Here is a 25,626-nt window from a genome sequence, read left to right as displayed (position 1 = left end):
GTCCAAGACTTGGACTTCCCTCTCGAAGACTACGCCGACCCAAAGTCAAAAGCAGTTATTGAAGGCATTGGTAGCCTGGCCTCACCCAACAAGTAGGATTACCTACCCATGTCAGGAGACCCCTTCAGAGTCCTGTTTCCACCACCTTGAACAACATCAGAGTCAACTGACCCATACCAGTCTCCTGGACAGACCACACCCTTGTTAAGTTCAAAATCCCCATCCTGGTCCAATGCCCGCACACAGTCCACCAACAGACCAGCCAGTTAAAACTGGAACAGCATCACTGACCAGGTCTGGAATATACCGTTCTCAAGACCCAAACACAGCAACAGCCTCCCCAAAGCCTTCAAGAATTTCAACAATTGGATCACCTCCTGTGATGACTCCCTGACCCCCTCGAACACAGCAATACAACAAGATATAGACACCAGGCAAAATGGTACACAGAGGAACTCGGTGATAACACACCACTGCAAACAACTTGAGCACAAATGGTGAATGAGCCATGACCATACAGACCGTACATTTAAATCCGCCCTAAGAGGTTACCACAGAATGATCCTGACCACTGAACGCGCTACTCAGGTGGACCACCTCGATGCCAACAGATGCAAAGAAATCTTTGCCATTGTAAAGGATTTCACCTCATCAGCAGTGGGCCCCAACTCGATCACACCCTGTGCAGGACCTATGCAACAATCTCAATTCTTTAAACAACAAAATCACCACCGTTTGCAGCAAAATCAACCCGTAACAGGACCTGACGTGACTCTTAATCTTATACAAAGAACCAATGTCCATTCAGGGGGCCCCATTGGACCACTGTTCACACCACACCTACACCAGAGGACTGCAATCCATTAGTGCTAGGCTCACACCCATTCTAAATGCCTCCACCTCTTTCTCAACCTTCCAAGATGCTTGGAAACACACAACTGTCCTCCCATTGCTGAAGAAACCCTTTACGAACCCTGCAGAGCTTACCACCGACAGATCGATCTCCCTGCTACTATTCCTGGCCAGGGTCTTATAGTAAATCAACAACAGACTCCTCATGAATACCTCAAAAACCCCCAACTCCTTACCACACAGTCTGGTTTCCGACCCAACCACAGCACAGAAACTGTCCTCATCGACACCATGGATGACAACTGCATGACTCAGGGCAGAGGGGACACAGCAGCCCTTATTCTCCTGGACCTCTCTGCTGCGTTTGACACGGTCTCCCCTTCCAATCCTCATCTAAGGCCTACATAACATCAGACTCCATAGATACGCACTCTGATGGATCTGCTTCTTCTTGACTGGAAGGACCCAGTGAATCAGTTTAGCACCATACACCCCAGACGCCCACCACCTCATCTGCACAGTTCCTCAAGGATCCTCCCTGAGCCCAACTCTTTTAACGCATACATGATCCTTCTAGCCAGCATTATCCGCTCTTAGGACATCAATGTCCTCTCTTGCGTGTACAACACATAACTCATTGATTCCCCCACAGACAAAACACCCAGTACCTGGATCAAGTTCATTAACTGCCTAAATGAAATTTCCCACCGGATGAAGGCCAACTGTCTAAAACCAACAAGACCGAAATTATGATCTTCCGGAAGAGCACTTCACGTGAGACTCCACCTGGTGGCCATCAGAGCTACGACTTACACCCGGCCCCACAATCCAATCCAAGAAAATCAGTATTGTCGTCATTGACCGCAATCTGAACTTGACCTCCTAAATCAACGCAGTCACTGCCTCATGCTTCCGTACACTGAAGATGCTATGGAGGATTTTCAAATGGCTCCATATCAGCACCTGAACAACCACCATGTACGTCTTGGTCACAAGCAAGCTGGACCTTGGGGACACCTCTATGCGGGATCAACAAAAAACTCCTCAGAAGGCTGCTGACCATTCAGAACCCGGCGGGGAGCTCACTCTCAACTTCCCAAATCGCACTTGCATCACACCTCACCTGAAAAGGCTCCACTGGCTCCTCATACAGAAACAAGCACAATTCAAACTCTTCACCCACACTTTCAAGGGACAACAAAACCCTGGCATACCTGAACAATCGCATCTGCTGTCACGCGCCTTACAGACTGCATCCGCTCATCTCGACTCCTATTTGCACACATATATAAAAGGAGATATGGAGGTCAAGCTTTCTCCTACATCACTCAAAAGCATGGAACAACATGCCACTACACATAAGAGCCTCCGCCCCACTTCTTGAATTCCATACGAAGGTGAAGACCTGGCTTTTTGAGTAGGCCCTCTAGCCCTTAGTTTTGGCTAGACTCACAAATGCTCAGGACCAGGATACTCTCCTGGGTTATAGTGTGCTCTGCAAATCTACATATCCTGATGGAGGCAGACGAAAGCGGTCCTCCACGCATCGGCACATTCATTTTAAAGCTGCCCGGCTGATATTGCGATTCCAACTCCCTTGATCATCATAATTAATATTTGCATCAATCTTCTCCTGGGAAGTACTATACTGACAAAGATTCTTGATTGCCAAATTCCTTATTTTTACATTGACTTGTAAATGGATATACACTGAATAGACTGTCACATCCCCTCCCACTTACAGGGTGCCCGGCTGGGCCCTAGCTGTCTCTCATTGCTAGGTCCCTATAAGACTTCCTATTGTATAAGAGGTTGAAACGTTTGACTCGCTTCCAAAACAAACCAATGCACTCAGCCTTCACAATTGTTATATAAGGCTGTGAATAATCAATGTATATTGACTAGAAGGCCGTTTTTGTTTTTACGAATAAATGTATGTCTCAACTTGTCACTTGTGTGTATATATAGGTTCTAATTCCACTTGGGACACCTTACACCTCTTTTCAATTTTTACAGCAAATTTCTATATAAATAATATTTCATTTTACTCATTGGGCTGTTTGAATTTTCTTTTATGTTTGTGCATCTTCTCTCATGATTATTGCCACTGTGCTCAACGATTATCAGTATCTGAAAAACCATTGTTACTGCCTAATTTTTTCCATAGGTGCCTTTGTCCACAGGTGCCTTGTGAGTAGGGTTACCCTTTTCCCCATGAACACTGCAAATCCACATAACATTAAAAATTAATTCAAATTATCTATCCAGGTCAACTATCTGTGTTAATTTGTGTTTCATACCTCTGCACCTTTTACCACTGCCATGGTCCTCGTCAATCCTGCCGAAATCTTTGTGAAAGCTGCTGAGAAGTGACTTCTTTTCTGGTGCACTTTATGGGAGGCCTTTTTACAAGGTTCATCCAGGTCAGTTCCTCCTAGTTGGATACTTTACTTGCTTCACTTGCTTTTAGTAGACTGAAGTGGGGATACTGGGAACCCTTTTATTACTTCTCAGATGACCTTGAGGCTATTGAAGATCTTCAAACATTCCCCATCTTTCTCCTTGAAAGAAGCGAACCTGTTTCTTCCTGAATGCCTTTTTGACATGAGGCTCATTTTTAGATCTGGTCTTGGAGACCGCTTCATCTCTCTCGCATAACTATTGCTTTAAAAAAAAAAAACTCATGTATAAAACACATATAGCGAGAAGGTTTTCTAGAGCAGACTTTATCCATTGGACCTTTGCATTTTCATTCACATTTTGCTTCCTCCCATCATTGCATACAGCATTGAGCAGGAGGCCGTCCCAAGTTATCCATTGGCTTCCTTCTCTTTGAGTGACTGCAGAAAGCCTGGCCACATTGTCCCACATCAGCCAAAAAAGTTATTTTCTCTTAAGTAACAAAGCTAGTTCAAAGTATGTTTTAAAAAAAAAATATATATATTTTTTTTTTACTAGGCATTCATTTCCACACAATACACAATTCACTTGCCCAGTTAGATGGCGATATTATTTCCATCTCGCTTTTATAGTTGCCATTATAAAGTGATTAAGTGACATTGTAAACTTGTATTTGCCTGCAATATGAGTGCATGGTTCGATCTGGATTAAATCTTGTCTCCTTCATAAACTGTAATGCTGCCATTGATTGGTGATCAACCTTTATCTCTGGTTTGATTCAGTTAGTCCAGATGAATAGATTTTAATTAAAAAAAACATTTTTTAACGCAATCACATTGGTGAATGATTTTAAATCTTTTTTTTTTTATTATTGCAAATATGTCAGACATGTTTAGGTGGTTTTGTATTTTCTTTTCATCTTTGTGACTTAGACGTGCAATAAAAAAAATAAAAACAATTCGCTTTCCAAGGCCAGGCCTGCTGGCTTTCTTTGCCAGTGCCTGTCCTGTTCTGTATAGCGAAGGACAGCGGCCGAAAAGAAACACTTCGAGACGCAATTTGAATGAGTGTTAAGAGGGTAAACTTTTTACAGACACGTCCGCTATCTGGATATCTGAAAGTAAAGGCTTTTACTTCCGGTGCAGCCTTTTATGAAAGGTTGTCTTGCAGCATTGCGTCTACAAAAGAGTTGCCCGAAGATGAGCATTACTGGCATGGATACAAACACTCTCGGGCATTCAAGATTGAAGTGGCAAGATGTGTAACCCTGCCATCTATACTCTCGAGGGATAGTAAGACAAGTGCTGGATACCAAGATACCCCTGTCCCCGTCCCAGTCCATCAACTAAACATCTATGGAATCCAGAATCATGTTGCATTTGCATTTCTGTGCTAGATCAATTACTAAGCCCTAGATTCAATGACAAGAGCATTTTCCATACTTGTAGTGAGTTCTTAGTGTTAGCAACCTGACCTATAATATTTACACTGCATTTTTTTACAGTAACTTCTTCATTTAAGCAGTCATTGTTCAGAGTAAGTAAACCACACTTTTATCTCAGTTTTGCCCCTAAGTGGTCCTCCTTTGTTTGGTAAGGTGTTTTTTTAATTTTATCTGACATATCAGCTAACCCATGAATTCTATTTCCTCTAATTAGTCTGCTCCTCTCATTCTTTACCAGTGGCTTTGATAAGGCAGACCTGTCTTATGTTGACTTACTTTTTGCTCCACTATGACACCTCTGTTGGAGCTTAAAGTTGTCTTCAGATTTGTTCCTCTACTAGCCTCTGTGTGCTAGTCAAGATCCACGATACTTGCACAGTTCTGCAATTACAACACCCTTTTAGACACCTAATTCAGAATCTCTTCTTGAGGCACTTCTATATCCAGGTACCAGCAACAAAGCTTCCAAATTTTTCTAATTTCTGCCACTATCTCGCTTGGCTGCCACCAACAAACTCCACAACAAAGCTCTTATATCTATTACTGTCGACCCCGTCCGTGATATTCAAAGGGCCCATCGGAGATTGTTGGGGAGAGACCCCCCCCCAACACTCCCCCCACCCCCCCCCCCCTCCCTAGGCAGGTTAGGACTCTGGTCCAAAAGGCAGCAATGGCCGGACAGCCCCAAACTGTGTGAAAAAAATCAACTTTATGGTGATCCCTCCCATCTGTCATCATTGGGACCTCATGAGGTAAACTCCGTATAAGAATTGCAACTGTATGAAGCAAAATTAAGCTGCAATGGTGGATTCCCTAAGGGACGCTAAAGCTTCTCACCAATCGTTGTGTGTCAGCTGGCCAAGGTCCTGTGCCCATGCCACCCGAAGAAGAGTCATGAGTGTTTGTGACTAGGGAATTGTATCTATATGACCGTTTAATGGATAGGCTCACTGAGCAACACCTGTGCCACAAGCGGGCTCAACTCTGGGATTTCTCCCAAGCACCCGCTGCTGGTCCATTGGGGCTGAGGGTATGCCCCTCACGAACACTGTCTATCAGGCTGATCAAAGGTCAGCCTGACAGACACTGTTAACTTTCAGGTCAGGTAGCCAGGAGCCCGACATGCACTAAATGCACAGGCTCCTGTCTGCCTGAGCTGAACTTTGCTGGGCTGAGGAAGTCACAGCTTCTGTGGGCGTGACCTCCTCAGCTCAGCAAAGGCCCCCCACCCTTCAGTGACGAGGGGTAGCATCACTGATTACCTCGCACCTGGGTGCTTCATTATTAAGCCCTGAAGCGCCCAGGGTCGAGTGTCAGTCAGGGACACTTCATCACAAAGTGGGGTGGGGTCAGCAGTCTCACTGACCCCATCCCACTCTGTGATGACGTTGGGACTGCTGCCTCCTGGGACCTCCGAGGCAGAGCTGCAGGTGTTTTCTTCTATTTTTTTTAATGTTTGGTGTGTGCATGTATGAAGGTTTGGTGATGAGTGTTGTGAATGGATGTGTTTTTGTGTGTGTGTGCGCACATGTGAATGCATGGCTGGGAGTGTGTATGTGTGCGTCCCTTCTGCTCCCCTCCTTCCTAAACTTAGCGGCCGCCACTGCTCCCAAGTCTGAGCGGTATGGCAGCAGCACATACCCAAGTTGTAAGTAATTGGGTTTTGTGGCAGTCATAGTCTGTTTGGAGCTCTGCAAATGATTTAACCGTGGTCCCTGTCACCACGCCTCCCAGGCAAGAGATACTAGTGAGGTTCCAGCCTCCGAATCCTCTCAGCCCAGTGCCCTTTGGGAGCCAGGGCCCATTCCACAGAGGGGACTCTCTTGTCAAACGTTTGTTCCAACCCGGGTTCTTGAGTGAGTTGTTCAAAATTTAGAACCCCTCCACCCCCCTGCCCGTCGCCAGGGTAAATGAATGTAGAGATGAGCCTCCGTAAAACAATGTGTTCCTGAGTGGCCCATTTCTTGTAGGCGCACACTGGAGCGTCAGTGCTACTAAAGCACCACTCGTTAAGAACAACCAGGTGGGTGGCCCTATAGTAGGCTCGAATATGCGAGGTGGCATTTCCACTTTTGAAGGTGGATTTCAAGCATTTGGCCTGTCCAATACTGAGTGGCTGGCGGTTCCAGAGAAATTGGCTCAGCGCATCATTAAGACGGGTAAAGAAAGTCCTAAGTACTGGGTACAGGGAATTTTGGAGTTGATATAGTAAGGCTGGGAGCTCGACCATCTTAAAGGTCACCGATCTACCCAATACGTGAAAGGGTGAGTGAGAAGCACACTGAAGCCTTTATTTAGCTTGGTAAACTGAGGATGCCGATTTTCATCCCAGGCCTGTTGACTGTCTTCTGTTGCGTACACCGCTAAGTATTGGAAGCCTTTTGTGCGCACATGTAGGTCACCTGCCCAGCTAGTGACTGCACGGGACTCCCCAGAGGGTACAGGTAGGATTCTGAAGTGTTGATTCTCAGCCTGGAGTGATTCTCAAAGATCTGCAACACCTGAAGAGCTTGCGGGTCGACTAGGAATATGAAGACATTGTCTGCCTATAACGCAATTCTAGCCATTGCTCCGTAACCCCAGTCAAAACTCGTAACTAGTGCATCCATCCTCAACCATTCCACCAGGGGCTCAATGGCGAGCGCAAATAGCCAGAGGAGGACAGGGGCAACCCTGTTGCATGCCCTGTTGTATTGGAAACATTATGGATATGGAGCCCCCAACCTGGACCCACGCTATAAGATCTGTGTACAAGTCTGGCAAAACTGATATATCGTAAGCCGAAGTTCATTTTAATGAGAAGAGAAAATAGGTACACCCACCCCACTTTATTGAAATCGACAAGAAGCAGCACTTTCTCACCCGGGATTCTGGCAGCCAGCGCTAGAGAATTCTGGACTCGCTGGAAACAGTCTCGTCGCCAGGTTCGGCATGCATCCCGACTGGTCATGGTGCACTAGAGACCCCCTCCACCCCCCCTTCGCCAGAGGGCTGCAATCAGGGGCCGCATTGACAGTATTCCACATTTTTGCAAATGAGGGAACGCCCTCTTGAGGAAGCGCTGGTGATGTATGTGTGCCAGCGCTTTCAGTATTACAGAAGGGGACGCAGACACTTGTGCATCCCTTCCTGTAATAGAAATATGCCCTGGGGACGAACAAAGCGGCCGCAAACGCCTGCTGTGCCCCCGGGGCACTTCCATAATACAGCCCTGTATCAGCATTCACTTACCTGTGCCTTCAAGAGATCAAAACATAGACAGATCTCTGCAGTTTAGGGTCTAGACTAACCCCTCTGACCAGCTAGTTATAATTAAGGCAACTCTTAAAAACTGAACTATGCAGGCTTGCTTTCTAATGGAACTCTTCAGAGGTCAAGGGTCACATTCAAAGATTTAAATACCTTCGCATTTGGGCTGCACCACTCCGAATGGTCTCTTTCGTCTAGTCACTTCATGTAACTGTATATTGTCAAGAACTGTATCTTTTCAGATGCTCTAACTCTTGGCAGCAATGAATGGTAACAATTAGCGCAATATAAAACTTGCAATAAATCAATAAGCAAAATAAGTGAACTTCTTAACGTGGCGTTTCCATCATACTCGTGAGTAATAACCGCTTTCATTGAGGTTTTTATTTTTAATGGATACTATTCATTGGCTTTGCGCTTTTTTTTTTTTTTCTTTAGTTCAAGGGCTTGATATTGAGGGTAAAGGGTGCTTTCTCTCGGAGAGGGAAATTGTCACCTCTCAGTACCATGATGGAGATGGTGCTCTATTTTCTCCTCCCACCCAGTGCACTCACAAAGCAGGATTCTTAGGGTGCTAGCATTGGAGTTTCTCCTCACCTTAGCCCTTTTTGCGTTTTGGCCAATATTCCTGAAACTCTCCACATGCTGCACTATACATAATGCTCCACCAATCCCCCCCCCCCACCCCCCTTCTAGTTTGGGTTTAACCAGTGAGTGATAAGCTCCTATTTTTGCTTCTTAAGTGTAGCAGCACATACCTGGCCATTAATGTGTGATGCAAGTAATGCTGCTTTCCATACCTGAGCTTTATGATGTGTGTTTTTTTAGCAGAATGCGAAGGCTATTGTAATCTGCTCTGTAGATTTAAAATCATTATTTTACTGTACAGTACTTTTAATGTCTGTGGAACAAACTTTTACATTTATTTAGTGCCTTTAAATTCAACACCGTATTTTTTTAAGTTGGTTGCATGTGTGTGTATGGTTACTGCTGTTATGGCATCTGCTGTTAGAGCAAGGTTCATATGTACTTACTGACGTGCAAGGCTTCTGAACCAGTTGGCCTAGTCCGCACTCAACATTGCTTTTGCCAGTCCAGATTATCAGTGTTTTGGATTCTAATACAATTGCCAGAGAGTTTACCTTCAGAAAAGCAAAATGTGATATTTTGATAAACATCTTCCTCATTTCATTTCCCCGTTAAAAAAAAAACATTCTACCCATTTATAAACATAAAGAGGCGGATTTGGGCCCAAATGCTGCCAGTTAGGTGAACTTTACATAATGGGTGTGTGGTACGTTAATCAATGAAACACTACCTCAATACTTGGTAGATTCTTAGACAGTGTAAGCAGCTATCTGCAAATCATTTTTGCTCCTTCCAGAAAGCTAAGTGGTCTTCCATGTATCGGGTGAGGGTGGTTTGTTAGTTTCACAGCCGTATGAGCTTTTCATTCAGATACCATTGCCATGCGGTGTGGTGTGGAATAGCCAGGTGTATAGATCTGGCATTGGCTGCATAGTTTCCATTAGGTGGGCAGGAGCGGATATATTGTGCAACCAGGCAGTGGCAGAAGGGCTGGTCTGACGGGTCAGCATGTAGGCGGTTTTTTGGCTGCTTGTAGGCCTGTTTTTTTGTTTTCTTTCAGATTTATATAGCGCGAACGCGACCTAAAGGCATTGGAGCGCTTTACATGAGCACCAGTTATGTTACACAAGGACACATTCATTTTTTGGTAGGTATGGGAAGATTAAGTGATTTGCCCAGAATCACAGGATGTGGAGTCGGCCCCGATACTCGAACCTTGGTTTCTCAGCTCCAAAGTCAGCAGTCTAGCCTTGAGACCCCCCTGTTATATGGTCTGTTGGGCCGGTTCTTGCTGTGTAGTTCCCTTATATTGCCACCAACATTGGCTGCAGCAAGCAAAAATGCATGCAGTCTCCCATACTTTGCAAAACGACTATTCTATACAGCGTATTCTAACAAGTTCAAAACTGCCCCAATTTGCAAATGCGGGCCACTTCTCTGTCTGATTCGCTAATACTAATGTGTTTTGATTTAGATACCCGTATATGGGTTTCCCATAGTCAGGTCCTTATATAGGCACAATTAACATTGCCCTCATTTAGGCATAGAATCCCAGTCCTTATTTAGGAATTAGCCACGCTAACCAAATACAGGCGTGGTCACCTACATCCGTTCATCCCACGTCACAACGAGTTCTTAGAAACCAGACCCTTAAGCCGAACGGGACTTTCCCTAGCTATGATTATTGATTTCTCCAAGAACTCATATGTTATGCATGAACTACTATTCCTTAGGGGTTCTGAAGTACTTGGAATTTTAAGCCCAGCGGTGCAGGGGAACACACCCTATGACTTCGGGTTCTTCCTGTTTCAGACCTACAGAAACACAGAGTCTTCTGGGTGAAGTCAAAGATCAGTTTATTGGCTGCAGACCAATTACAGGTATCCTAGAAGTACAACAGCGTGTATGTTCTCAGGAGACTGCTAAAAATCACAGAAACGGGCTTCTCCTTAAATACAAAATATCCTGCTTCAGGCATACATTCCTAGGTTTATGATATGGCCATATAAAGTATACATTACAAACGAAAAGGCAGAGTCATGATGACCATCCCACATTCCAGTTAAGCCAGCCGGCAATTATTTACCCAGCAAGGCTCAGATCCCACATCAGATATCGATAGGCCCCAATAAACATGAGCATCTCCTGTTTGGAAAACAAGCCATAAAGCAGGAACAGTCAGGTGAGAAAGAGATTAGCTGGAGGCTCGTGTTTAATGTAAAGGCTTTATGGTGTGTCAAGCCCTGATGCTAATCACAGGTGGCCAGAGGACGGGGAACTCGTGAGACCGGACTGACCTGGGGCAGCGGAGCCAAGCTGCCCAGGTCACAGAAAAGTCAAAGAAAGGCACATGTGCTCTAAAAGGCCCGTATTTGCTTCATGCTCTGTAGCCTATGTGAGGGCAACCATAAGATGGCCACCGTTCTAAAATGGAACCCACGTAGTGATGTATAATAACGTATACATAGTGCATTCATAGCTAACGCGTTACACAAAGCACTTGTACATACCGCATTAACCATTCACGGTTCGCTAATACCGGGATAGACAGGGGTAGGGCCCTGCCTCCTACGCGGTCCCAAATTCTAAAGTACGACAGACCCTCCTTTTGCCCTTACATAGGCAATAACTATACTCATTTCAATCCGAGTCTAGGTCAATATTCACGAAGTCATGGAGATGTTGCTGTAGCATCATCCTATTACTTAGCTCGTCCCTCGATACAGGTTACCATACACATAATGTAGCACAGAGGCCACATATCGCAGGAGCAGACTGTATGCACAGACAGAACAGGAAAAGGATGGCTAAGATCATTCCAATGACCATCAGAACTTTCCAACCCCAGGCAGATATCAGTTCCCAGAACCACCCCACCAGTGACCAATCTCCTTTATCCACGTGTATGGACTCAGATATTCTATGTAGTTTGGAGATGGCTTGATAAACTGTTGGAGCGTTGTCTGGTATGAAAATGCAACAACTGGATTGGATAACCTTACATACCCCACCGCGGTCTGCAAGTATGACGTCTAGAACCATGCGGTTCTGCAAAGTCATGAGGCGATCCGCTTGGAGCTCAGCTGTCAAATTACCAAGGGCACCAGCTGTAACATTAACAGTGGATTCAACCACACGAGTCAGTTGTCTCAGGTTCCTACTATTAACCATAGGTCCCCAAAACGGCAGGAAACCCAAAAAGAAATCTCCCGCTTCCTGACCGGCAGTATCCTCCTTACTACTTAACGCCTCTCACAACTCTGGTCTTGTGATAGTCAGAGGCGGCAGTAAATGTTGGCGGTAGCAGATTTGCAATATAACATGTGCCCGAGAAATCAGGGGGCAACCATGTATATGCTCGGTCATTGCAGACAAAATATGTACCCTTGGCAGCCAAAAACGCTGGGGAAAACTGTGATGGAAAGGTGTACGTTTCAGTACAGTCACTTCTCCCCAGTTGAGCTCTAGGATTCTGACCATTACCTTGTAAACAGAACCGACCTATGTGGGGTACGACCCAGATTGGGGATGAGATTTTTCGCTGTCTTTCACCCAGACTAATACTATACCCCATCGCGTTCCACCCTACATAAGCTCTCAACTCTTCTTTGGGAATAGATGAGTATGCATCGATATCTCTGCTCATATCGGCAACTCCTTTCATTAAAGCTTTATTATTGGTGCTAGGTCTGATGGAACGCGGTTGTCGCGGGCAGTAGGCATCTAGTGCAAAGAGAAACATGGTCTGGAATGCCCATGACGATCCATTGTAACTAAACGGCAGCACTAGATAAGGAATACCCTTATTAATGGTATGTGGCATTAAACCACACACCCAACAATTGGTTGTATTTATGACTAGTTGGTGCTGGTGCAGGAGCTGAATAAACGAGTTGTTTACAAACTCAGACCGTCTAGCTTGTTCATGTTCAGGCAGAGGGTGAAAAGAGTGTGAGGAGACAGTAGGAGGAGGTATAGGCTGTACAGTGGGTGCAATGGGCTCTTGAGAGGAGAAGAATACAAATCCTACAGTAAACACTACCATACTACATAATATAAACAGACATAAAAATACAAAACGTTTGCTCTTCATTATTTTACACATTCTTGCTTTAAAGTTCATTTCCTCAGCGAGTCTCTCCATCTTGAAAAACTCCATCCTCTAATCGTGCCGCTCACGGCGGGTGAGTATCTTCTGCTAAGGAGTACGCCTGTCAGTCCAGGGAACGCCCTAGACCAACCAGAACCGTTGACCTAACGTCTTCGGCCTGTACCCCAAAGTCTTGGCACCGCGACCCTGCGGCTGAACCCGGATGGTGGTTCGAAAAACAAAAATCAAGAAAGTCCTTCAGATGGGAGAGCTATGGTTATCAAAAACAAAAAGAAAAAGAATATTTATTTGTCCATAGGCCTTGGTCTTAGATTATAGTGGAGACGGCCAGGTACTGTTTGATCTTGAAACAAGAGTTCAGGCTCTGTGGTGTCCAATCGAATTGACGGTGGCACAGCTTCTTGCAAAATATCGTCACTTTCCTGTGCTGAAGTTGTGCCTTTTATGCGTGCATCACTGAACGGCACAAAACGAGGTACAGTGTTTGTTTCAGAGTCTGCGATACCCTCCTGGACCCACTGGTCATACGGCAGAGGCAAAGGGATCCTCTTCACGTGGGCGCCGTGGATCCAGTTCTTTTTCCCCTTTACTCGAACAGCTGATCTTGTAGATAGGAGCACGAGATGAGGGCCAATCCAACGAGGCTCATCTTTGCTCTTGCGCTGAAAATTTGTCACCAAGACCCACGTGCCTGGGTCGATAGGGTGTCCTGGAGCCTCAGAGGCCTGGGGAAGAGTATCGTGCACCTGTTGGTGTAAAACACGTAATTTAGCCGTCAATTCATACAGGTAATCAAGCAGTACTGGGTGTTCGATTTCACTGAATTTCGTCTGTCTTGGCACACCCCATACCTTGGCCGGGCGGCCAAAAACGACCTCGTAGGGACTAAGTCCCACTCGTGAATGCACGGTCATTCTGGTGGACAGGAGTGCTAGAGGCAGAGCGTCAGGCCATTTAAGACCTGAGCTCGCTTGGATTTTGGCCAGTTTGAGTTTTAGAGCGCCATTGTAGCGCTCCACTAATCCAGCTGATTGGGGGTGATTTGCAGCGTGGAATTTCTGCTTTATCCCTACTCCCTCACACACATTCTTCATCACTTGGCCCACAAACTCACTCCCATTATCACTCCACACCATTCTTGGCATTCCAAACCTAGGGAAAAATTCCTTCACAAGGGCTTTGGCTGTGGACAGAGCAGTGTTATCTTTTAGAGGATAGGCCTCTATCCATTTTGAGAAAGCGCAAACAACCACCAATACATATTTCAGGTTGTTGCATCTTTCCATGTGGATAAAATCTAACTGCAAAACTTCAAATGGATATGATGGAGGCGCAAAATGACCAGCTGGAGTTGGGGTTCCCCTACCAGGGTTGTACTTCAAGCATACCATACAATTCTTGACCACATTCTCTGCACACTTGGGAATTCCAGCATTCTGCCATACTGGAGCCAACAACTTACAGATTCCTTTCGTACTGATATGTGCCATTCCATGTGCCATAGTAACCACTGGAAGCACATATGCATCAGGTAACAACCATCGCCTATGTTCTGACAAATCAATCCAACAACCATTCTCATCCAACTTACCCATACTTTCTCTCCACTTGCTCAACTCTTTCTCTGTGGCTTCAGCTTGAAGGGACTTTACACACTCTATTGTGTTTTCACACATTCCAACATCACCAACCCATCTGGCAGGGCCTGCAACATACATTCGAGTCTTCACATCTTTTGCTGTTTCTTTCGCGACTTCATCAGCAAACGCATTACCACGACCAACATCATCAGTGATTTTCTTGTGCGCACTGCATTTCATAATCGCAACTTGTGATGGTAGGGTCAACGACTCAAGGAGATCATTCACCAACTTGCCATTCTGAATCTTAGCTCCATGCGAAGTCAGGAACCCACGTTCCTTCCACAATCGCCCAAAACTATGAGCCACGCCAAAGGTGTACTGGCTATCCGTATATATGTTCACTTTCATTCCTTCAGACAGTACGCATGCTCTCGTAAGGGCAATCAATTCTGCTGCTTGAGCCGAATTTTGTGGCACACGCGCAGTTTCCACAATCGTGTGCAAAGTCGTGATAGCATATGCAGCAGTCGTATCACCATTCGGAAGCTTGAAACACGAACCATCCACCCATAAAGTACCATCACACTCAGTCAGGGGAGTATCTTTAAGATCTACTCTCCCTTTCGTCTCTTCTTCTGTTCTGAACAGACAATCATGTTGCTCAATCTCATCTAGGTCTGCTGGAATTGGTAATAGTGTAGCTGGATTCAATGTGTTGCATCTCTTTATGTGTATATGATTTGCTAACAGTGTCAGCTCATAACCAGATAATCGCGCACTAGTTAAGTGTTGTGTCTTGGTCCTGTTTAACAATGTGTCCACAGCATGTGGAACCATAACAATCAATGTATTATCCATTACTAGGCCAGCAGACTGTCGAATAGACATAGCTGCAGCGGCTGTAGCTCTCAGACAACTTGGCAATGCCCTCGCTACCGGGTCCAAGTTTGACGAAAAATACACGCATGGACGCGGTCTGTCGCCAAAAGGCTGTGTTAACACTGATAATGCGCAACCATCTTTCTCATGAACATACAATGTAAAAGGCTTGCTGTAGTCAGGGGTACCCAACACAGGAGCTGAACACAATGCATTACGCAATTCCACAAAACTTTTCTGACACTCTTCAGACCATGGAATAGGATTCGGTGTGTCTTTGCATGTTAATGCTAACAACGGTTTTGCCAACAAGGAAAAATTAGGAATCCAATGCCTACAGTATGAAGTAATGCCCAAGAAAGCACGCACTTCTCTCTGTGTTCTTGGCACACTCAACTGTGCAATGGCTTGAATTCTTTCTGGGGTCAGTTTCCTTCCCTCCTTCGATAAGAGATGACCTAAGTAGGTCACTTCTTGTCGACAATATTGCAGCTTTGAGAGAGACACTTTGTGATGAAAGGCAGACAAATGACGCAACAATGACAAGGTAGCGTTTTTGCAAATCTTTTCAGTATCCGCGGCGATTAGTAAATCGTCAACATACTGAATAAGGATAGCGCCACTAGGTAAAACAAGTGCATCAAGCTGCGCTTTTAAAGCCTGACTGTATATTGATGGACTCTCACAGTAGCCCTGGGGAGCGCGTTTAAAGCGGAAGCTTCGGCCTCCTAAACTGAAGCCAAAAATGTCTCTGCTCTCCTCTGCAATTGGGATGCTAAAGAATGCATTCTTTAGATCGATCACTGAGAACCATGCAGCGGAGGCTGGAATCATAGTTAACAAGGCAGTTATATCAGGGAGAACTGGAAACTGTGGTACAACAATCTTATTAACCTCTCTAAGATCAATCACAAATCTGTAAACAGGTGGTTGGGAAGGGTCCGTTCTTTTTAAGACAGGTAAAACAGGACTATTGCAAACGTTGCCTCTTGTCTCTTCAATTACACCCTTTTTAATCAAATCACTGACAATTGCTAACTATGCTTTCTGACCTTCATTGGAGATCTTGTACTGGGGAATACGTGGCAATCTGACATTGGCTTTTAAAGTGACCACATATGGTGGTATTTCCAAAAGACCCACATCATTGGGACCAGTAGCCCAAAGGACATCCGGAAGGGATGACAATTCAGGTGGCATTGCATTTTTAGACAAATACATTGGGGAAATCACTTTCTTGCCTAATGTAAGTTGTACTCCTGAGGGAGAACAATATAGCGTTGCATGCAATCTTTTCAGCAAATCTAAGCCTAGCAAATTTTCACCACAACCTGTTGTTAGGATGAGGGGTGCTTTTAGCTCACAAGGTCCAACAGAAAGTGACATAGGACTAGAAATCGGGTTCCTAACTGGGGCGCCAGAAAAACCTACTGAAACATTCATTTCGCCAGACAAAGGCACGCCAGGGAGTTTTGAATGCATGATTGAACTCTTTGCAGCACCAGTATCCAGCAGAAAGGGCTCCGTTACATTTGCTGTAGTTACTTTAACATAAGGTCCGCTCTGATCCACTGGCACTGAAACAACTCCCTCTCTCTGTCTACGGCGGTCCTAGTAATCATCATCTTCTACATTGTCGTCTTCTGCATAATAATCATTATTGTAGTACTGAGCTGTATTACCAGACGCATTGGCTTGCTGATCAAAGCTATTTATGGTATTTTGAGGTGGAAGAGGACGCGCGTTCTGGGGAGCATTTCCACGCCCTCTACCCCTAGGAGCTTGCTGACCACCTCTACCTCTTGCGCCATACGCATTACTGTTACGCTGCATTAATTTAGGGCAACTATATTTAAAATGACCTTCCTCTTTGCAATATGAACATTGGTTGGGACCTACAGGGATTCGTGGTTGATAATACCCATTCATTTGCTGACTATTCTGAAATTGTTGGGGTTGCTGATAGATACCTTGTGTTTGCCTATAATTACTCTGTCCTCCACGTGGTGGATAAGCCTGCTGCAAGAGGACCTTTGTTTTTAGTTCTTTTGTTTTCTTATCTGTTCAATCCTTCTCATCTTTGTCTCTATTCTCATAATACTGTGCAGTAGCCAGTATTTGCGCTGAAGAGGAAACAGCCCAAGAACTTTCTGAGTCTTTTAATTTTTTACACAACTCGGGAAGTAGATTCTGCACAAATTTATCAACAAATAACCGTTGGCCACCTTCAGTGCTCATGTCTTGACCACTGTGGTCGATAAACGTTTCTTCAAACCTGGTGAAGAAATCAGACACTGTCTCATCTTTCTTCTGCTTACATGCAGATAGTTTATCCCAATTTACGCGCATCGCAGGCATTATAGTTTTCATGTAGGTAATAATTCGACCAGGGAGTTCTGCTACCAAAGGATCAGGTTTCGCGCCACCAACTTGGCCAGCATCTGCAGCAATGATATTAGCCCATGTGTTACCCAATTCTGCAGCGTGATCTACATTACGAATGGATCCCCATAAAGGCTGTGGAACAACATTCCCAAACAACATATCTATGTCAGCCAAATTCATTACACATGATTCTGCAGTTTGTGATAACTCCTTATAATAACCGGTAGGGTTTTTACGGGGGTCAGGCAATGTCTGCTTAAGTGCTAACACCTCAGATCTCTTCCATGGAACATGCACCCAAACACGCTGAAAATGTGCTGGAGCAGCAGCAATACCTTGAGCGGCATTAGCCGCAACGGCTTCTTTCCATACCGGAGGGACTTCTCTCATAGGGTATTGTCGCGCTTTTACCTTTTTCCCCACAGGGAGTTCCTGTTCGAACAATGATTGCTGACAATCGCCATTTCTGAAGGATAGTAAAGTCGCAACTGCTTTATCTACATTGGGGCCCACAATTGTACCTTTTTCAAAATCAAATCGCACTCGACACAATTCCTGTGGGTTTGGGTTTGCACCATTATCCTCCAATTCCTCACACAGGAATTCACACATTTTGTCAAAGACATACCTCTGTGTCGGGGCATCCCATTGGTGAAAAACGGTAACAACTGATTCCACATTATAGAGTAAAGGGAAACCAATCCACCTACGCGCCAGATGATCTAACACCTCTTTCTCGTCGGGACCAGACAGCTGACTGCGCAATTGCTTAGGCTGTAAGGCAGGAGTCGCACTAGATGACCCAAAGAGAGGCGACATTAGACTAGTAACTACATTAGCTAGTCGTTGTCGTGCTGAAGGAGAAGTTGAGGCGAAAACGGGGGGATAGACAGAGGGAAGAAAAACAGATTCAGATACAGGTACCTGGGTAGTGTAAGAAGGAGCGCCAGGGGAAGCCGCTGGTGTGCTAGGCAAAGTCGCAGGAAGCGCAGGGGTAATAGGTAGCAAAACTGGCGGCCCTTGAGAGGGCTGCACTGCAGGGATAGGAGCCAGCTGAGGAGGAGCTGGCGGCTGTGGGAAGGCTTGTGGCATATTTACTGGAGGCTGCGCATTTACAAGCTGTGGAGGTGCGGTGGCATTTTGCGCATACGGGGGTGGCGAACTTAGCAAATGGGACATTAGGGAATCTTTCTCATTCTCTTTTGTCTCATCTTGCACAAGGGGTGACAAAACAGGGTAACATTTATCAATCCCTAGTTTGTGCTGTCTGTGCAATTGCTCATTCATTTGTTCCTCATTATTTTTAAATTGCACAGCTGCTTGCATCACTGACATACCTCTCTCTCTCTTATTCCTCTTTGCTAGCTTAATTTCCTTCTGTTTGGCTTCCTTTCGCCATAGGCGGAAAGAATCAAACATCGCCGGCCGGGCTTTCTTTTTAAACAATTTAACCTCCAAATTATTTAAGATATCTGTATCGAAACTACCATTTTGGGGCCATTTTAAAACACCGTCCTTTCTGGTGTATCGGATCCATATTTCATTATATGCAATGGGGCCCACGCCATGTTTTACATAAAGCTCATAAGTTGGAGTTCCAATTGGAGGAACCGGACATGAATCCTCCAACTAGAAATCCCTTCTACAACTCAAACAAAACCAATTACCAAATACACTAGCACCAGGCATCTTCGCTCACTAGTCTAGTTCCAAACTTCAAAGGATTATCGATTACGATAGTCTAGTGAATACACGAGTCCTCTGGCTTTGGGGTTTGCAAACTCCAAATAAACCAAAATTATCCCGAAGGATACCAAACAAATTGGGAGACGCTCCACTTATACTTAACTGAATATCGATGATCAATGGCGTCACCAGAAGACTCTCTCGATTGTTTCGCTCTTCCAAAATCGTCAAGGGTCCAAAACAGGGCGATTAATCAGGGCAGCAGTCCTTCGTAGCCGTCGGGACGCGGAGAACCTCGCAGAAAAGACTTTCGGACCACGTCGACACGCAGGGGTCGATGAAGTGGCGGCCTTCCTCCAGAATTTCCACACGAAGCTCCTCACGAACCTCTGGCTTGGACCGGTACCGCTGAAATCGCGCCGAGTTGGGCGCCAACTGAAGTACTGGGAATTTTAAGCCCAGCGGTGCAGGGGAACACACCCTATGACTTCGGGTTCTTCCTGTTTCAGACCTACAGAAACACAGAGTCTTCTGGGTGAAGTCAAAGATCAGTTTATTGGCTGCAGACCAATTACAGGTATCCTAGAAGTACAACAGCGTGTATGTTCTCAGGAGACTGCTAAAAATCACAGAAACGGGCTTCTCCTTAAATACAAAATATCCTGCTTCAGGCATACATTCCTAGGTTTATGATATGGCCATATAAAGTATACATTACAAACGAAAAGGCAGAGTCATGATGACCATCCCACATTCCAGTTAAGCCAGCCCGCAATTATTTACCCAGCAAGGCTCAGATCCCACATCAGATATCGATAGGCCCCAATAAACATGAGCATCTCCTGTTTGGAAAACAAGCCATAAAGCAGGAACAGTCAGGTGAGAAAGAGATTAGCTGGAGGCTCGTGTTTAATGTAAAGGCTTTATGGTGTGTCAAGCCCTGATGCTAATCACAGGTGGCCAGAGGACGGGGAACTCGTGAGACCGGACTGACCTGGGGCAGCGGAGCAAAGCTGCCCAGGTCACAGAAAAGTCAAAGAAAGGCACATGTGCTCTAAAAGGCCCGTATTTGCTTCATGCTATGTAGCCTATGTGAGGGCAACCATAAGATGGCCACCGTTCTAAAATGGAACCCACGTAGTGATGTATGATAACGTATACATAGTGCATTCATAGCTAACACGTTACACAAAGCACTTGTACATACCGCATTAACCATACGCGGTTCGCTAATACCGGGATAGACCGGGGTAGAGCCCTGCCTCCTACGCGGTCCCAAATTCTAAAGTACGACAGTTCATCCATGACGTCTTTCTCTGCCCGACTTCACGTCAATGCTAGCATTCCTAAACACCTTCCAAGTATAAATATGCCTTCCCTTACCATGGCAAACCACGGCATGACTCAGCATGACTTAACTGCACGGTTCGCCACTGCAAGTTCGGAAGAGACCATATCCCGCACTGACGCACTGACCAGACGCTGTCATCCCTGCTCGCAGAGAATCCAGCTTCCAGTGTTCAGACTCCCTTCGCGGGGTGTTAGAGTTTGAGACCCGGATAGAAATTCCCACCTCGCTCATTCTAAAGGTATGGAGCAGACTAGAACCTAGAGGGACTCTTGGCATACTAAACTTAGTATATACCCTACTATAGAAAACAGCACCTACTTTTACCTCGCACTACACTTAGTTTAGGTACACCGGGGTAGGACAATTTTAGAAGCATCAGACGAGTATTCACTTTTTATGCTGTGTTATTTATTTATGTATATATGAATATATGTCATAGCTAAAAGACCATGCTATTGCTGGATTATTTCTTCTTACTGCTTACGCTGTGCGTATTATATCTTGTTTACTGTCTAATGATTGTAACCGCTCATATCTCTTACACGAGAAACAAGACTGTTCAATAAACCCTTTTATTGAAACGCCCGTCTATCTATTTCTGTGTAACTCTGGAGAAACTAAGCATGCACAATTGACTGAGTGAAACTGTTATCTATTGTTTCCACGATTCTGAGACGCATTCCGATTCTAAGGGAAACAAAGTTGTCATGTTTATGCGGTTGTCAGAAACTAACCCCTTCTTGTTCATTCAAGAAGTTTCTAGTGACCTCTGAGTTAGCTGGCACACACACAAGTATTAAGTTTAATGTACTCGATAGGAGCATACTGACCTTAGTCCTATGCAAAAACTATAGTGTATATTATTCCAATGCGCAGAGCCTATAAGGGAAATAGGAACTACACTACACTAATTTGCTTGTCGGTGGCTGTATTCTGTCCCAGGCCGACCCTACCTGTCAGAGACTTAGTGCTCCGTTCCTGAAAGGAGTTACTTTGGGGCACTTAACACTTACCCTATCGCTTAATCGTCAACTTGCTCCATGCGCAAAGCTACTAAATCTACGCAGCCCTGCAGTATGGGAAAGGCAGAAAGGACATTCCCTGAGCACCTGTTAGAGATCTGTATAAATATACCTGATGAAACTGTATGGAAGCATGCTTACCCAGTTAATAGTTTATTTATTATAGCATGTTTCTGCGTGTTGATTCAGTCCCTGCCAAACTTAAATTAACTAGTTTTTTGTGGATGCGATAAAGGATAACTCGAACAATCAAACCGGTTTGTTCTTATAACTAAATTATATGCAACCAATAAAAAGATGCAATAAGAAAAGGAGCATTAGCTACCATCTGGGCCGAGTGTAATGGAGTTTTTGTCTTTCTTGCCCATAGGAAATGGAGTTGTTATTCACCTACCAGGGCTATTTGAAGAAGCAGAAAAAAATGTGAAAAAGGGAGCAGGTGAGTGAGAATTAGCTTGCAATCATGTCCTTTTGAAACATGAACACGTGTACACTGTCAATTAACATACAAAAACACAACCACATGCCTTGCCCGTTCGCTATCATTTAAGGGACACAATCTATTCTAAACTAACTTTCCTCTTACAGTATCATTAAATGAAAGATATGCACAGAGGAATGTGAGTTCCAGGGTTAATTTGCAATTTATTGAGGAGTGTCAGCCTTTAAGCAATCCGTGGCACAGCTATCTGCATTGCATGGTGGTTGTATGTTTAAACGGTTTGTCCAGTGTGAATGGGCGCCTGCGTTGTTAGTCTGTGTGCATGAACGCCTGTAGGCCTGTTGGCTTGGGTGATTAAGTGTCTGTTGACTTGGGTGCTTAAGTGTCTGTTGGCTTGGGTGTCTGTTGGCTTGGATGCTTAAGTGTCTGTTGGCTTGTGTGTTTAAGTGTCTGTGAGCCTGTAGGTCTGTTGGCTTGTGTTCTTTGGTGTCTGTGAGCAAAGTATGCATGTACATCATTTGGGTTGTGTGCAAAGGTGCCTGCAGCTGTGTGCATTCCTGCCTATTTCTGGTTGTGTGCATGTATGCTTTTCATCTTAACGTTAAGCACACATCACCCCCTCTCAGCTGTTCACTCTGACTGCTGTTGACACACATCCGTCTGCTTTGTTAGGTTTTTCACTGGTATTGAAATCTGTAATTGTTTAATTTCAATTGTAACCTAATCCGGCGTCTTCAGTTTTTGTCTTTGTCTTTTAACTCCGTTATACCGTTTACAATCTTTCTCATACATTTCCTAATGACTTTAAATCTGATACTTTTATACATCTTGTTAAGAAGTCTTCCCTCCATTCGTACTGCCATCCATGTCCCTTTTTGTGTGAACGATTGGGAATAGCTGTGGTTGTGCAAATTTTCCCACTGTCTCCTAATTTGCTTTTTCTGACCCACTTTGGTTCCGAAACTGGTCATTCCACTAGTCCTGTACGTTTGCTGCTGTCAAGTTTATTCATCACACAAGTCACGAGAAGCTGACAATTGTCCCTCTGTTTTTGGATATGTTTGCTACTTTTGAAACTGAGTATCGCCCAAGTCTTCTCTCGTGTTCTTTGAATATCTCGTATCTGCTATTGTGTTTTTTCTTTTTTTTTAATGGGAAGGCGTTGTTCGTTTCTACTTCCTGGAAGAATATGTGCTCTTACTTCATTTCCCTAACCTCTGGTTCTGCTTGGGTATGCGTTGGATCCTTTACAGTTTATCATGTGTACACCAGCTCTCCCCTGGGATCTTTTTGTTGTTGTTTTTCAGCACAATTTGTGCGGACCGCATTTCTTTCCTATCTTTTACTGACTCTCTATAGGAACTTTTGTATTGTCTTTTTCCCTCTGAGCTGCGAATGGCTAATCATTTTCTTAGCCTTAATCCCTCAAAGTCGTAAAATCTTTTTTTTTTATTCCAGCGCCCTCATCCTTTTGCAGCCAGCCAGGGTATTTTTCCTTCTGTTAAGGTTTCCACAGTTTCTGCAGGCTATTTAAGTTTAACTTTTAGTTCATGGCTGTCTGTTTTTTTTCCAGCTTAAATGTCACCCATTACTGATCTGTTTTTATTCTAGCTAGGCCACACCTCTAGTTTTTAGGTCTCGCCTGGTGAGATTTAATGATATGGGGAATTTTTAGTAAAGGGCATTAAGCCCCGTCCCTCTTTTCCACTGGCTGGCGTCACCGTTTATGCTAAACTGTGGCCAGCCATTGGGAAAGAGCTCTGTGTGACGTACTCTTATCTCTCTTTCTGCCGTCCCACTTGGACTGACTGCCCTGACTTACTGCTGGCGTAAAAGGTTTCTTATCTTTATGGGGCCAAACACATGGCCCCATAAAGATAAGAAACCTTTTAGCAGGCCTGGCCCATGATGTTTTTTTTCCCTTTTTCTGCCGTCCCAGGCATCGCCTGCTAAAAGGTTTCTTATCTTTATGGGGCCATGTGTTTGGCCCCATAAAGATAAGAAACCTTTTACGCCAGTAGTAAGTCAGGGCAGTCAGTCCAAGTGGGACGGCAGAAAGAGAGAAAAGAGTACGTCACACAGAGCTCTTTCCCAATGGCTGGCCACCGTTTAGCATAAACGGTGACGCCAGCCAATGGAAAAGAGGGGCGGGGCTTAATGCCCTTTACTAAAAAATCCCCATATCATAAATCTCGCCAGCGAGACTGCGCATGCGCGCACCCTACGCCAGGCGAGACCTAAAAAAACCGTCATGGCGAGCGCTTGTTTTGAATGAGTAACCCTTTGTGGACAAAAGGAAATGCGGACACGTTTCCAATCCCGTTGGCGTGTCACGGGATTTTCGTCAGGGCTGGGGCACGGTGTAACCTCTGTCTGCAGGCAAACACATTTTAAGTTTCCTGTTGATGATGTGTTCGTGAGTTCAGGACGGCTTTTTGGCACGGAGGGGGCTGAAGATTTATGCAGTTATATGCATTTTTAACCTCTTCTGGACTCTATAAAATATAGTTTCCAAGCATGTGTGTGCCTTTCATCTACTTCTTCTTTTCCTGTCTGATTTTCTCGGGGTTCCTCCTGCCGTATACATCGGTAAGCACCACACAGGCTTGCACGGTATGTGTGCTGACTGTACCACACAGGCTCACGCAACGCTGTGTGTGTGCTGGCAGCACCACACAAGCTCACGCAACGCTGTGTGTGTGCTGGCAGCACCACACAGGCTCACACGGCACGGTATGTGTGCTGACTGTACCACAGAGGCTCACGCAGCGCTGTGTGGTGTACTAGGGGCATGTCCAGGTTCACGTGGCGCTGTGTTGTGTGCCGGCGGCACCACACAGGCTCACGCTGCGCAGTGTGAGTGCTGGCACCACAATATAGGTTCACACAGCAGTGTGGTGTGCTGGAGGCGCTACTGGGCTCACCATTCGCTCTTTAGTGTACATGAGGCACGGGTGCAAGGCCTTTTCCCCTGTGCCGACAGGTTTTGAGCGGACTCCTGCACCAACAACAGGAAGGTATTGGGTGTAAAGATCGCGGCCCTGGAGACGCAGGCTCTGTTCTCCCGGGAGCTGAACGTTACGTGATGTATTTGTAGCTGTGTTATTTTGTTGGTCAGTTTTTGCTTTTGCAAGTACTTTCCATTTCAGAATATGGTAATGGTGGACGACCTATTTAGAGCCCGGATATACATAAAAATGCCGGCTATTCACCGTCGTCCTGGGCCACTCTTATAATTATGGATCCGGTTTTAACTATGAAATGTTCCAATTAAAATGTGGACGTAGAGCGTGTAATAAATTGTGACATGTGTCGTTAGTTTAATATTTGAAACTGTTCAGATATTTAATGTGGAATACCACAGTTATTACCTCAGGCTGACAGTGAGAGAAGGGTTGCTGTGAAATGTGAGAGTTCGCTTTTTGTGTATGTTTAACTGTGAGAGGATCCCTGAGAAGAGTATGTGTGAGGCAATGACAGAGGGAGGTATATTGCACGTAATTGGAGGCTGTGCGTGGATTTCAACGGGTATAATAGTGTGCGTGATTACGCTCAATTGTCCGCATGTTGCAGTGTACCTGTGCGTTTGGGTCACAGCATGGTGCAGTGTGTGGGTTTTCAGTGGATAAGTGAC

At 45.1% G+C, this 25,626-nt stretch overlaps 1 protein-coding gene across 1 annotated transcript in view; it reads left to right on the top strand.

Moving 5' to 3' along the window:
- ADSS2 (adenylosuccinate synthase 2) overlaps positions 1-25,626 on the top strand; it is a 338,000-nt gene that overhangs the window by 159,500 nt on the left and 152,874 nt on the right. The window contains exon 3 of the mRNA XM_085611393.1: positions 21,921-21,989. Within this exon, the coding sequence (XP_085467519.1) occupies positions 21,921-21,989 (69 nt within the window). The remainder of the gene's footprint in view (positions 1-21,920; positions 21,990-25,626) is intronic.

This window comes from Triturus cristatus, chromosome 6 (genome assembly GCF_964204655.1).
Source record: "Triturus cristatus chromosome 6, aTriCri1.1, whole genome shotgun sequence".
Taxonomy (NCBI): Eukaryota; Metazoa; Chordata; class Amphibia; order Caudata; family Salamandridae; genus Triturus; species Triturus cristatus.
Note: the sequence above shows the minus strand (reverse complement) of the source record. Positions and strands in the feature narration are given on the sequence as shown.